The sequence below is a fragment of the Chrysochloris asiatica genome, unplaced genomic scaffold, assembly GCF_000296735.1.
Source record: "Chrysochloris asiatica unplaced genomic scaffold, ChrAsi1.0 scaffold00010, whole genome shotgun sequence".
Lineage (NCBI taxonomy): Eukaryota > Metazoa > Chordata > Mammalia > Afrosoricida > Chrysochloridae > Chrysochloris > Chrysochloris asiatica.
Genome location: NW_006408528.1, coordinates 30,215,994 through 30,230,139, shown reverse-complemented (window position 1 = coordinate 30,230,139; position 14,146 = coordinate 30,215,994). Strand labels below are relative to the sequence as shown.

General features: G+C 37.4%; 1 protein-coding gene across 1 annotated transcript in view; it reads right to left on the bottom strand.

Annotated features, from left to right (window-relative positions):
* GNAT3 (guanine nucleotide binding protein, alpha transducing 3) overlaps positions 1-14,146 on the bottom strand; it is a 75,468-nt gene that overhangs the window by 20,369 nt on the left and 40,953 nt on the right. The window contains exon 5 of the mRNA XM_006834349.1: positions 9,177-9,305. Within this exon, the coding sequence (XP_006834412.1) occupies positions 9,177-9,305 (129 nt within the window). The remainder of the gene's footprint in view (positions 1-9,176; positions 9,306-14,146) is intronic.

Here is a 14,146-nt window from a genome sequence, read left to right as displayed (position 1 = left end):
TTGGGAGAAAAAGCTCCCACCTCCAGGAAAGATGTATAATCAAAAGGACCCAAAGCAGAAGTAATATAAATGCAGAGACAAAAACAACCACTTTGGAACATAAATGAAGCTGTGGTTGAGTATCCCGAGCTACACAGGCAGTGTGTGTGCAAGATAGAACACTCCAGTAGTGGGTGAGGGTGTCCACTTTTTCAGGCCCCTCCTCTAGTCACTACGGTGGAGGTGTGCAGGTAGATATTGAGCAGTTAATGGGAGAAATATTGTCCACTATTTTTGTCTCTGAAGGTATCAGCATGTGCACAGCACAATTCTCAGGATGATTGAGTCCTTTTATGTTGGGGTTTTACAGATTGCTTTGTATGGGTCCTGCACAGGGAGCTCAGTTAGCACAGAGGCCGCAAAAGGGGCCGTGAACCACAAGGTCAGCAGCTCAAAACCACCGGTCACACCGCGGGAGAAAGGCGAGGCACTCGACTTCCACACAGACCCACAGACCCAGAAACCCCGCATAGGGTCACCTGGAGTCAGAACTGACTCCAAGGTGCACGGCTGCCAAGGGTCCTGTCTGAGAAAATTTTAGGGCTGAGTCTCCGTGGGTGACATCATAAGTCACTGCCACACTTCCTCTCTCTGTACAGTCGGAAAACTGTCCTGCCTGATGTTGTCTGGGCTGAGCAATGAAGGTGGGACAGGTAAAGAGGGAGAAATGGATAGTCTCCTGTGCCTCACACAGATTTTTGTGCTGATTTTCTGAGCTGTACTGGCTGTATCTCGGTCTTCTAAACTCTGCCTGGGTGGCGTGGCCGCAGAGGGAGTCCCGTCTCCAGATTCCTAACTCACAGTATTTTCCTTATTATCATGATTTTTTTTCACTTGCATGTGCGGGAAACTGATGTCCTGGATCTTATGGTAGATCTGGAGCTCTGGAGTTGTTCTATGAGTGCTTCTTTTGTGGGATCCCAGTCCCTTCACAACGGAGAGTGGCCTACCTGGTTTTTGTTACTATTGCACTAACCAGAAGACTCCCTAAAGGGCTTTTTAAAATAAATGTTTATATAATGTTATATAAGCTAGAATTCTTACATCAAAGGGAGGAAAGTTTTTAAATGTCTGAAATGTACAGTATAAGTAGAAACTGACAGGTGGGAGTTTTAGGTGACAGCTAAATACTGGCAGTCCTGGTGTGGCCCTGTGGGTTAATGCACTGGACTGCAAAGTTTGTTTGAATCACAAGGTCAGTGGTTCAAGCTCACCAGTTGCTCTTTGGAAACCCTACACAGGGTTGCTATGTATGGGTTGGAACTGATGCAAGGGTACTTCACAACAACATCAAATACTGGTTACAGTGTAAATTGCTCAGCGTTTATATAAGGTGAACATTGGAGTTTTATATTAAACAGTTGATTAAACAGTGGAGTTTTATAGTTCTATTTTAAACAGTTGGCAAGGCTGTTGAGTTTTATGGGCTTTTGTTATATACACAAGATTATTCACACTTCAAATCAAAATAGATTATGATGAAATAGTAAATTGCCTTTTATAATGCTTGAAGAATCATCATGTAACTATGATACCTACAGGTCAATAATGTCTCTGCAGCTAATGTTATTTGCTAGATGCCATCATACATATTCTAACAATGTTGTTAGTTTGGAAAAAAAAAAAAATCACAATTTCTGACATTTACTATTGTGCATGTAACCATCTAAAACTAAGATCTAATTGGAATAGGTATTTATTTTATGCTATAATGTTGAATGAGATTTTTAAAAGATATTTTTCTATCAGAATTGGTATAACTTTTTTTTGGTCTTAAAACAAAATGAATATATTTTCTCACAGTTCTGGAAGCCAGAAGTCTGAAATCAGGGTTTTGGCAGCATTACACCCCCTTCCAAGGCTCTAGGGGAAAAAACTTCCTTGCATCTTCTAGGATCTAGTGACTTTTTTTTTTTTTTTTTTTGGTGACTGCATAACTAATCTCCAATCAGTTTTCACATTGCCTTTTCTTCTGTTCCCCGTATGCCTCTCTCCGATCTATCTTTCATTAGGACATTTACCATTGGAGTTAGGGCCTAATTGATTACTACAGGATGATCTGGACGTACGTGGAAGTACTGGACTGCTAACTGTAAGACTGGTGGTTCAAACCACCAGCCACTCTGAGGCTCAAACCTTATACAGGGTGACTGTGAGTCAGAACCGTTCAGTACTTAACAACGGCACATGAGAGCACCAAAAGGTGGATGTGTCATTAGGACTCAGTCATGGCTGAAAGGAATAACCAAATCATTTCCTTGCTTAGTTTTCAAAATGGAGTCCTGGTGTTGTGCTGCAAGATAATGCACCAGACCACAAGGTTGGTGGTTCAAACCCGCGAGTTGCTCCTTGGAAGCCTATACAAGGTTGCTGAGAGTCAAACTGACTCAGCACTTTAACATGTTTTCAAAATAAATGAGGGCAGTCACTTGGCAGACATAGGATACTTGTAGAGTCCTGGTGTGGTGCTGTGGGTTAATGCGCTGGATCATGAAGTCAGTTTGAATTACAAAATCGGTAGTTCAAGCTCACTAGCTGCTCCTCACGAACCCCATACAGGGTGGCTATAGTTCTGAACCAACTCCACAGCTTTTAATAACAGTAGCATAGTCAAACTGACTGTATTTAACAACAGGGTTTCAAAATAGAGGAGGGCAGGTACTTGCAGACACAAATTCCCCTAGGCCTTTCTTCATGTATTTCTTAATTGCTCCAGTATTAGAACAAAAAACAGAATTGAAAGAATTTATAACCTGAAGGCAGCCAGAGATCCTTGTTATTGCTAATAGCATATGTACTTTCTACCAAACAAGAGAGAAATAATTATATAAATAATTACCTATTTATTGAAAAATGTATGTTGTTGTTAAGTGTCGTCAAGTCGATTCCGACCCATAGCTACCCTACATAGAGTTTCCGTAGAGCAGCTGGTGAGCTTGAACCGCTGACCTTGCAGTTCAAACGGCTTTGCTGTCTGGCGCATTAACCCACAGCGCCACACCAGGACTCCGAAAAATGTATGTTGTTGTTGTTGTAGTTATGTGCCGTGGAGTCGGTTCCAATTCATAGCTACTCTATACAGGGTTTCCGGGGTTGTAAATCTTTATGGGAGCAGAAAGCCTCATCTTTCTCCCATGGAACAGCTAGTAGTTTCAAACTTTAACCACCTAAGGATACCTACAAAATTTTTATTAAAGTTCCAATCAAAATAGTGGCTTCCAATGGAATCTGCTGGCCAGTTAAATTCAAGGAAGAAAAGTCAGTTCAGAAGGTTATGGTAATTATTTTTAGGGACTTCACAAGGGTAATCTTGATAGATTTTCCCACAGGACACAAGATGGTCATGAGGGTTTATGAAGTTTTAAGAAATTGGAAAACTGCATTGGTAAGAACTATGCCAGGAAAACTGCACTGAATATAAACTTTTTTCTCCCATGAAAATGAACTTGCTCTTTCTTTATGGGTGTTAAGGGCTGTCCCATGAGAATTTCCTTGGGAAACTTTACCCCCCATCCTAAAGCCTTGCTTTTGCCTCACTAGACTTCTTTCTGTTCCCCAAACTCCAAGAACATTTCAAAGGAAAAGTATCTGAGTCCCTGGAGGATGCTAAATCTGCCACTTTGTCTTGGTATAAATTGAAGAGAGCAGAATTTTTGTGGGGAGGATTAAAGAGATGTCTTGTATAGACCTATATGGAGAACGTGTTGAGAAACAATAGCTTCACATTTTGGTATTTTTGTTTAATAAATGTTTCTATGATTTTGTAGCTTTTTTTTTTTTTAATTTACCCCCATAGTTCATTAAAATCACTAGGATAAATTAGGCATTATATCATAAGACTTATTATTTTGGTAGCATTACCTATGAACACAACCTGCAACAAATATGTAGTCTGTGCGTAAGATGTGCATGAAATATAATACACGATAAGAAAGCTGAACTGAGATACAGCTTCTGAGTGACCAGACTTATACCTAAGTGAAATTGATTCACACAATGAACACAACACCTGTGAATCAAGTTCACATTCAGGAACGTAGTCTGCTCATACATTTTTGAAAGTGGCTGCATTAAATTTACAGGATCTTAAGATATTTATTAGTATAATTGCTAACCTTTATTCCTTATGTCCCATACAGTTTTAAGTCTTTTCAATTCAGGTTTTATTGATGAAACAATTAGGGAAAAAGTTACTTCTGTATAATTAACCAATAAATCTTTGCAAGTCTATTTCTAAATTATTTGTTCTGTGTAATGATTTCATAAAAATAAAAGAACTAGTATTTATATCGCATTTTTAATTTGCATAGTGCTCTAACATCTGCAAGGATGATTTATTTTATCAATTTGACAGTTGGACTTCTGGTTTAGTAAGAACTCTTATGGTTATTTTCACTAAATTGGATGATATACAATGATGATTTATATACTACAATTAGCAGATATTTTTTTTTTCTTTTTGGTGTTCTTATTTTAAATTCTACAGTTCTCTAATTTAATATGTAAATTAAGCCTTTAGTTTTAAATAGTGGTAGCTTGTTTGTACAATGTGAATATGAATCAGTGTTGAATTAATATATTTTAATGCCTGGTACCTATTTAAATAAAATGGAAAGATGTATTTCCTTTTTGTTTCCTATTTGAAATATTACTGAAATTTTACATTACAAAATCCTATACATTTTTGGGTAGTATTACTTGTTTTTAAGTGTCATCAAGTCGGTTCTTTCTCATAGTCACCCTGTATAGGGTTTCCAAGAAGAAGCTGATGGGTCTGAACAGCCGAACTTGTGATTTGCCGTCCTTCAAATATAAATTAAAACTTAAGTGATCTATCTTTGACTAAATACTAAGGGATTGATGATATATCTGAATTGCTGTGACTGGGCTTAAAAATAATATACAGAAGTGATTTAGCTTTCCTTAAGAAACCAGCATAATTAAAAAAAGTATTTTGTACCAAAAATTAAGTATTTTCTAAATATAATTGTTTAAATGGAAATTTGCTTTTAGAGAAACCTCCTGCACATGAACAAGTAGCAGCTGTTACATTCTTTTTCACAGAAGACACATTTAATAACATACCTTTTTCAGCCAGAGGAAAAGTAAAATCTCTTAAGGAAACAAACAGTTAAAAAAAATGTTTTTAGCAGTTTTGAGATAGTAGTGTGTGGTATAGAAAATGCTACATCTAAATGTGTCCTAAGTGGACTTCACAATCCAACTCAGAAGCAATTTAATTTTTAGGTCTGATACTGTGATAGAGAATTAGGAAGACCCTCTTGTACCTTCATTAGGGCCTGCAATAGACACAGAATAGGAGATAATTGACCTATCTAAACAACATCAGTTGCCCTCAAATCACTTCCAAGTCATGGAGATCCCTGCGTTTCAGAGCAGAACTGTACTTCATAGGGATTTCAATGGCTGGGACCTTTTAAAAGGAATGAGATTCTAGAACCCTTAATTGTTCTTATGAGTAATCTGTACATAGACCAACAGGCATTTGTTCAAACAGAACAAGTGAACACTTAATGGTTTAAAATTAGGAAAGGTGTGCACCAAGGTTGTATTCTTTCATCATATATATTCAATCTGTATACTGAGCAAATAATCTAAGAAACTGGATTATATGAAGAAAAATATGGCGTCATGATTGAAGGAAGACTAATTAACAACCTGCAATATGCTGATGATACAACCTTGCTAGCTGAAAGCAAAGAAGACATAAAATATTGATGAAGATCAAAGACTATAGTCTTTAGTATAGATTGCCCCTCAATGTAAAGAAAACAAAGATCCTCAAAACTGGACCAATAAATAACATCATGATAAATGGTAAAAAGATTGAAGTAGTCAAAGTCTTCATTTTGCTTGGATCCATAATCAACACTCATGGAAGCAGCAGTCAAGGAATCAAATGACATATTGCATTAGACAAATCTGCTGCACAAGACCTCTTTAAAATGTTCAAGAGTAAAGATGTCAGTGTGAGGACTAAGGTGGGCTTGATTCAAGCCATAGTATTTCTAGTAATCTCGTATGCATGTAACAGTTGGACAGTGAAGAAAGAAGATCTTAGAAAAATTGATGCATTTGAATGAAGGTGTTGGAGAAGAATATTAAAAGTGCCATGAACTGCTAGAAGAATAGACAAATCTGTATTGAAAGAAGTACAGCCAGAAAGCTCCTTTGAAGTCAAGTAACTAGATTTGTCTCTCAAACTTTAGATATATCATCAAGAGGGAACAGTCCCTGAAGGACATCATGCTTGGTAATGTGGAGAATCAGCGAAAAAGTGGAAGTCCCCCCAAGGAGATGGATTGGCACAATAGCAGCATCAATGGGGTCAAGCATAACATTTGGAGGATGGTACAGGACCAGGCAGTGTCTCATTGTGCATACGGTCACTATGAGTTGGAATCGACTTGATGGTACCTAACAACAACAGGCGCCAAACCTCTCTTTTGAAGTGACTTTAGATGGATTCAAACTCCCAAACCTAGGGGTGCTAACCAATCACTTAACATGTTTGTGCCACCTAGAGAGTCTTATAACCTCAGAGAGTTCTTTACAAAATTTGCCACAGAACTCCAAAAGGATTGAGGAAAATGACTCTACACCACTAGGTTATTTTGAAGAAGTCTGTTACAAGAACAATGTATCTTTAGAAGTAATACTTTATTTTAAAAGATCAATGTGAATGCTGTATCCTACTAAAAATATAAGTACATTTAAAAGTTATGAATATTTTTAGTATTTGATAATCGAGTGAAATAGGTGTTCTGAGAAATGAACCTGGGTTTCTCAGTTTCTCTGTCTTGTCAATCATCATATATTATTTTTAGAAGCTAGATTTGTGAAATACCTCAGGGCCCTGTTGTTTCACATATCTTCCCAACTCTGTTCAGTGATATTATATCTGTAACTTGAAATCATGCACGTAGATAGTTTTTACACAAGAGAAATAGGCAAATGCTACAAATCAGGAGTTTTTCTCTCAGTCAGTTGTTAACTGAATAATCCTGGGTACAATAGTGACAGGAATATTCAGAATGGCTTGTAGGTAGTATATTCAAGGCTGTGAGGAACTGACATTTGATTTTAGAACTTAATGAAAAGTGGTTCCTGAGTGGTGCAAACAGTTAACGTGACAGTTGCTAATGGAAAACTTGAAGGTTTGCTTTTGAGTCCACCCAGAGACACCTTGGAAAAAGTAGTCACTGAAATCTATGAAGTACAATTCTACTCAGAAGCACATGAGATCACCATGATTCAAAACTGCACTGGCAGCTTGTGGTTTAATGATATGAAGGTTAGGGTCCTTGCAGCGATCCAGGGAAAGAGAGTTTTAGACTAAGAGAATAGCAAGTGCAAAGACACTAAGGCTTGGAATGCTCAAGGAAAAGATATATAAATCCCGTAATTTATGAGATAGAACATTCCTGAGAAGACAGTACACTATCTGGTGTTGTTTGACGGTTGTACATTCCACTGTTGTTTCTAAGTGCCATTGAGTTGATTCTGATGCATAGCTGTTAGGTTTGAACTGCTGAGTTTGTGGTTAATCGCCAATGCTTATCCTAATAAGGATAATTAAAAGGATAACCCTTGTTATCCTTTTAATCCAGATAATACAGAAGAAACCAGAAAATTCCAACTATTTTAGCTTACATCAAGTTCTAAATCTGCTAGTTCTTTACCTCATCTGATCTTTACCACAAATTAATCAGGGAAGCCAAAAAAATGTAACTGGTCCTCAAGCACCATTGCTACTGGGCACTGAGATTGTAGCCTTGGTTTAACTCACCTTCAGGCCCACAATTAGCTTTTAATCTATGATGCCTTTGAGTATTTCACTGAAAATTATGGAATGGAGAAAGGAGTATATGAGAAAAATGGAAGTGGGTCAAGAATGCCTTTCCCAGGCATAGGAAGGGCACGGGGGAGTAGTATTTGAATGTGGGACTCCCAAAGGAAAATTCTAGGAAGTGGATCAACTATCAGGGGACTAGAGAAAGTTGCCAAAGAACTTTACAACAGTGAAGTCAGCACTGAACATAAAATTTTCTTACATTCGGTATCACCAAGAGGACATTAATATCAGTCTTTGCAGTCTCTTTATCCTGATTTGATCTTTGCACATCTTTCAGAAATTTAGCTATTTATGAGCCTGGAATTTAGTTACATGTTTTAAAGATATTTCTTTTTATTAACTTGAAAATATTCTAGTTATCAATACAATAGGTATTCTAATTAAATAGCATATATAAATAATTTTTATATTTTAAAAAATGTAAAAGCTTTTATTCTACTGAAACAGCGATTCTCTTTTCCTCACGAATGAAATTAATACGTGCCACTTTTTCTCTGGTTTTGTTGTTCTTTAACAATGTTTCTTATATTGCAAACATGAATGATTTATTAATATTTATATTGAATTTTAACATTTCTAAAGGGCACATATACAACTTGATTTTAATACTTAATAATCCACCTTACTCACAATGTGTAGGGAGAGGCACTTAAGTGTTAAAGACCATTTTTCAATTATAGTATGGATTTCCTTTTCTTGCTCTAGTAAATGAATGATTTTGAAACTGGATTTTTAGGAGGGTTTGATAATGCAACAACAATGAATATAATTGCCTCATTTTCATGCCCAAAACAACTTATATAATAGGCCTGTACTTCTAGCAAATGGTATCATATTCAAATAATTCTTTTTTGAATTATGTGTGTATTTTTTTTAATTAAGGAAACTAATAAGAATATTTCATACAAACGGGAGAGTAGGAACACACCTGTGGCTTAGGTGTTTTTCCCCCCACCCCCAAAATAAAAGAAAAATGCATGCTAGTTTCCCTCTGCTCAAGACTCAGCCACTTTTCTTGGAGACAAGAGTTTAGCACTGTATCCCTGAGGCAGGGAAGATGAAGGAGGTTGTGGTGAGGAGGGGTTATGGAGTGTTGAGGGGATGAGGAGGGCACTGAAGGGCAGTGATACTGAAAGCAAAATGCAGCTAATGGGTATGCCCACCAACCTCCTGCTCCTAAGCATGAGTTAAAACTTTCCTCTGTAAATGTTAAGCTTGATGCATACTTCTAATGAGTGTTAGAAAAGCCACTTGGTCATACCTGAAATGCAAGTCTTTAAAGGAGAATTGAGTTTCAATGATTCCAGTCGTCTTCACTCGAGAATGTAGAACATCTTGCTCATTTGGAACGTACCCTGGAGCTGTTATTCTGTCTAAATCATTTAGGTAGCTATTATAAAACAAACACACACACACAAAAACAAATAGCATATATGTTTTTAACTTTGTATTTGAATACACCAGGATTCAATACAAATAAATTATTATTTGATTACCCATTAATAATACTTGACTAAATACTAGTACTTTCCAAACTCTGTTCATAAGAGTTTGGTGGCTGGACTGTTGCAGAACATTGTAGTATAAATTACAATAGCTAGGAAAGGTTTTTATGATAAATTGGATCATTGAATTAAATCAAGTTTACATATATAGCTGTTATGTGTAGTTGTTATGTGTCTTGGAGTTGGTTCCAACCATAGCAACTCTGTATAGGGTTTCCAAGGAGCGGCTGGTGAGCTTGAACTGTTGACCTTGTGGTTCAAACTGATCTTGTAGTCCAGTGTTTTAATCCATAGCACCACAAATAGAAAGCAAAATGAGCATATTACCCTCTGGACAGAATTTGAGAGCTAGACTCCAGCTACATATTAATCATTATCCAAAAGTCAATTTGTGTAGAGATTAAATTAGATAGTCTTATGTCTTAGTGTCTAATACAATGTCTTAAAAAAAACAAAGCTGTTATAATTTTTTTTTAAAAAATCAACAACAATATAAGTAATTGATTTGCTTTTATATGTTTTCAGTTTTACGCTGAAACAAACTAAAAATGGACAAAAGACTCCAGGGGATTCTGGACAAGAAACACAGTTAATCAAACCTCGGACATATACATGTATGAGCATCACAGGAAAATTCAGCCTCACTTTTTTATTCTTCTAAAGATCAATTTTGCTTAAAAACAAAACATACTAAATCAGTATTACATCAGAGGAATGCATTGGCAAATTTTCCTAGTTTACTTATTTTCTCTGTTCTGAGAAAAACCCCTGCATGAATTTCCTATTGATTCAATCTGCATATGATGAATGGTAAACTGTTGGTTAGTTGGTTCTTGAAGGAATAAAAAAACCCCAAAAAACACAAAAGAATAAAATAAACACACCTGTCAAAATAGAGATTAAATTCATTTTAATGATAACTAAATATATAAACCTTTGGAATGCCCCCATGTTAATGTATTTTTATTTGCATGTAAACATGGTTTCAAGCAAAGCAGAGCATTTTCAGAGTGTCAAATTTGCATTTAAAATGTTAGTTTTAATAAACAAATATAGGTTTTGGGTATTAAAGCATGTCATCTAAAACTTAAACCACAGGCCTTTTATAAATATGATTCAAATCATTTAAATATACCTGAATTTGTTTTATCATGTAAAACTAGCATTATTCCTAGGGAAGTCTATACTAATTCTCTAAGCATATAGAATTTAAATATCACAATGTTGTTTGGTGCCATCAAAACAGTTCTGACTCATAGCAACTCTATGAACAACAGAATGAAACACTTCATTTCTGCAGAATCACTTACTGCTGTGTTTGAGTCCATTGCTGCTGCCACTGTGTCATTTAACCTTTTGGTGGTGTTTTTCTCTTTTTTTCTGACCCTCCACTTTACCAAACATGATGTCCTTCTCAAGGGACTGATCCCCCTGATAACATGTCAGAAATCCTGGCTTCTAAGAAGCATCCTGGCCTTACTTCTTCCAACACAGATTTGTTGGGTTTTTTTGGCAGTCCATAGTCCTTTCAATATTTTTCTCCAACACTTTAACTCAAATGCATCGATTCTTCTATGATCTGCCTTAGTCATTGTCCAACTCTCACATGTATATGAAATGACTGAAAATATCATGATGATTGAAAATGGCGTGATAGTATTGATGCAAGTGTCCTCGCGTCAGTTCCTATTCATATTGATTCTGTACTATGGAGCAATTGGTGAGTTTGAACTGCTGACTTTGTGGTTCAGAGTCCAGTGCTGATCCTACAGTGATGCACCAGGAGTTCTCAGTAAACCATGAAATCTTAACTAAAATCTAGTTGCAACAACCATGCCCTTTTTCTTTCAATTGGGTTGTATCAACTGGGTCTTTATGGTGACAACAACATTTCCTTTCCTAATTGCTGTTGTTGTTACTTGTTATTAAGTCCAATCCCTTTCAGAGAGACCATGTATAGGGTTTCTGAGGAGCTGCTGGTGGATTTGAACCAGGATTTAGAGGTTTGCAGTCCAGTATTTATTCTAAAGCACCATACCAGTACTCCTAACTCTGCTGTCGTTGTTGTTGTGGTGGTGGTAGAGTGCTGTGGAGTTGGTTTCCACTCATAGTAAGCCTGTATAGTGTTTTTGAGACTGTAAGTCTCTACGGGAGCAGAAACAACTGGTAGTTTCCAACTGCTGACCTTGAGGTTAGGAGCCTGACACGTAACCACTAAGCTACCAGAGCTCCTTCTTGTTATATGCCCTCAGCTAGGTTCTGACTCATAGTGACTCCATATTGGGTTTCTAAAGAGAGGATAAGACCTCTGATAGCTTAGTAGGATAAGTACTGGACTGTGAGCCACAGTCAGGAATTCAAACCCACCAACTCTTCCTCAAAGACTCCATACAGGGTGCTGGGGACAACATACACAGACCTTGGGTTGATCAGTGGCAGCCCCATTAAACCACCTCTGAATATAATCAGTTTAACCCAGATGCTTTTCTTCCTTCTGAAAGTATATAGGAATATTAAGAACAATGTAACATTTTAGGTATAGATAAATGAAGCCCGGTGCCTGAGATCTTGCTCACAAACAAAAGTTTGCAAAGTGTACAGAGACAATTTGGCTCCTTTCAGGAACCTTGCTTTATGTTATGTATCCTTAAGAAACCACATGTTGCTACTCTAGATCATTTAAGCCTAAAAGTTAAAATATAACAGCTTGATTGAACCTTTTTTCTGTAAAAATAAAATGTTAGATTATTAAGAAAAACTATGAAAATATCTTAAAAGTTGTTCCTGTGAATCATTATGTCCTGTTTTAAGTGATTAATCACTTTTCAGTTCCGTATCCTGTCTTAATCACATCCTCCCTTTGTGACATCCTCCCTGAGTGAATTACATCCTTCCTTTGTAATAAATCCCTCCCTAAAAAAGAGAATAAAAGGCTGAGGTAGAGTAAGTTCTGCAGGCAATGCTGTGCAATGCTGGGCAATGCTAGGCAATATGTTTGCAGATCTGTCTACCTGGCATCATACCTGTGTGTCTGTCTTTTTTGTATATATTTCCTCTCTCTCTTTCTCTATCACTTTCACCGCTAGATCTCCCTTCTTCGTGACACCCACACTTCCCGGGCATAGGACCTCGACAACAGGGTTGCTATGAGTCAGAACCTACTCAAGGCACTTAACAAAAACAAGGACAGAAAACAGTTAGCATTCTACTTTTTGGATTATAAGTGTATCCTTTCTGAGACACAGTGAGAAAAATCAGTTTTCATGTTGTACTCTTGTTGTTAGGTGCCATCGAGTCAGTACCGACTCATAGCAACCTTATGCACAGCCTAACGAAACACTGCCCCGTCTACTCCACTACCTTACAAATCAATCTTGTGAGTCTCAAACCATTGCATTATGATGGTTCTCACAATATGGCTGCAACTGTATACTGCTCAGTTGTGTTTAACATGAAGAGCAGATTTTTCTGTTAAATGATCCCAATGTAAAATATATTTTAGGTGTAGAAGCAAATAAACAAAGCTAAAATTAACATTATAGTTGCGCTGTATGATATAAGCGAAGGAACCCAACGTCAGTGGTTCATACTCAGCAGCAGCTTCTCGGAAACCCTATATTGGGTTGCTGTAAGTTGGAACGGACTTAGATACCTAACAACAACAACAACATACCTTGGTGTGGTGCTGTAGGATAAGCACTGGACTTCAAACCACAGGTCGGTGGTTCGAGCCCACCAGCTGCTCCTCGTAAACCCTGTATAGGGTGGCTATGAGTCGGAATTGACTTATGGCATGAAAGAACTTAACAACAGACCCATGGGTGAAGTGCACGGTGGTTCTGTGAGATAAGCATGGAACTGGGAATCACAAAGTCAGCAGTTTGAACATCCAAGATGGTTTGTGGGAGAAAGATGAGGCTTTCTGCTCCTGCAAAGACTTTAAAAACCTTAGAAACCCTATAACGGTAGCTATGAGTCAGAGCCAGCTGCATGGCAATTAACAACACTCTAGCCATGACTGAGCCCTGGTGTGTCCCTGTAGGGTAAGCTCTGGACTACTAACCTTAAGATCCGCAGTTCAGCCCCCGCAGCCACTCCTCAGAAACCATACACAGGGTCACTATGAATCGGAACAATGGCACTTACCAACAACTAAATGACAGTGGGTAATCTCCAAAATTTGTATGGAAAAACAATGTTTTATTATATTATTGTTAAATACCGTCAAGTAGGTGGCTTACAATGACCCTACATAGGGTTTTCAAGGAGCAACTCATGAGTTTGAATTGACGACTTTCTGGTTCAAAAGACCTTGAGGTGCCATCACAGCGCCACACCAATATATATATGTTTTACTATGCTACAAGAGAGCTCATTATGAAAATATAGTTAGGCAGTGAGCCGTTTATGAAAGCAGTTATTTTCCTAGGAAGTCTATGTTAGTTGTTAGAGCATATAGTGTTTTTTAAATAGCACACTGTTTCAGCCACTGATATTGCCATTACTAGTCCAGTGTTTATATTACAGAACCACAGCACATTATCTGACCCCAATAAGTAAACTATGAAGTCAACTTAAGTATTTTCCTGGATTCCCCTGATTGCCATCATAGAATGATGTCATTTCACCCCTTTATCAGAGACAAGAATAGCACAGCTTCCTAATTTCCCTTTGGCTGCACAGTAGACAAAGTATGGGACTGTTGGCGGTTCAAATCCACCAGCTG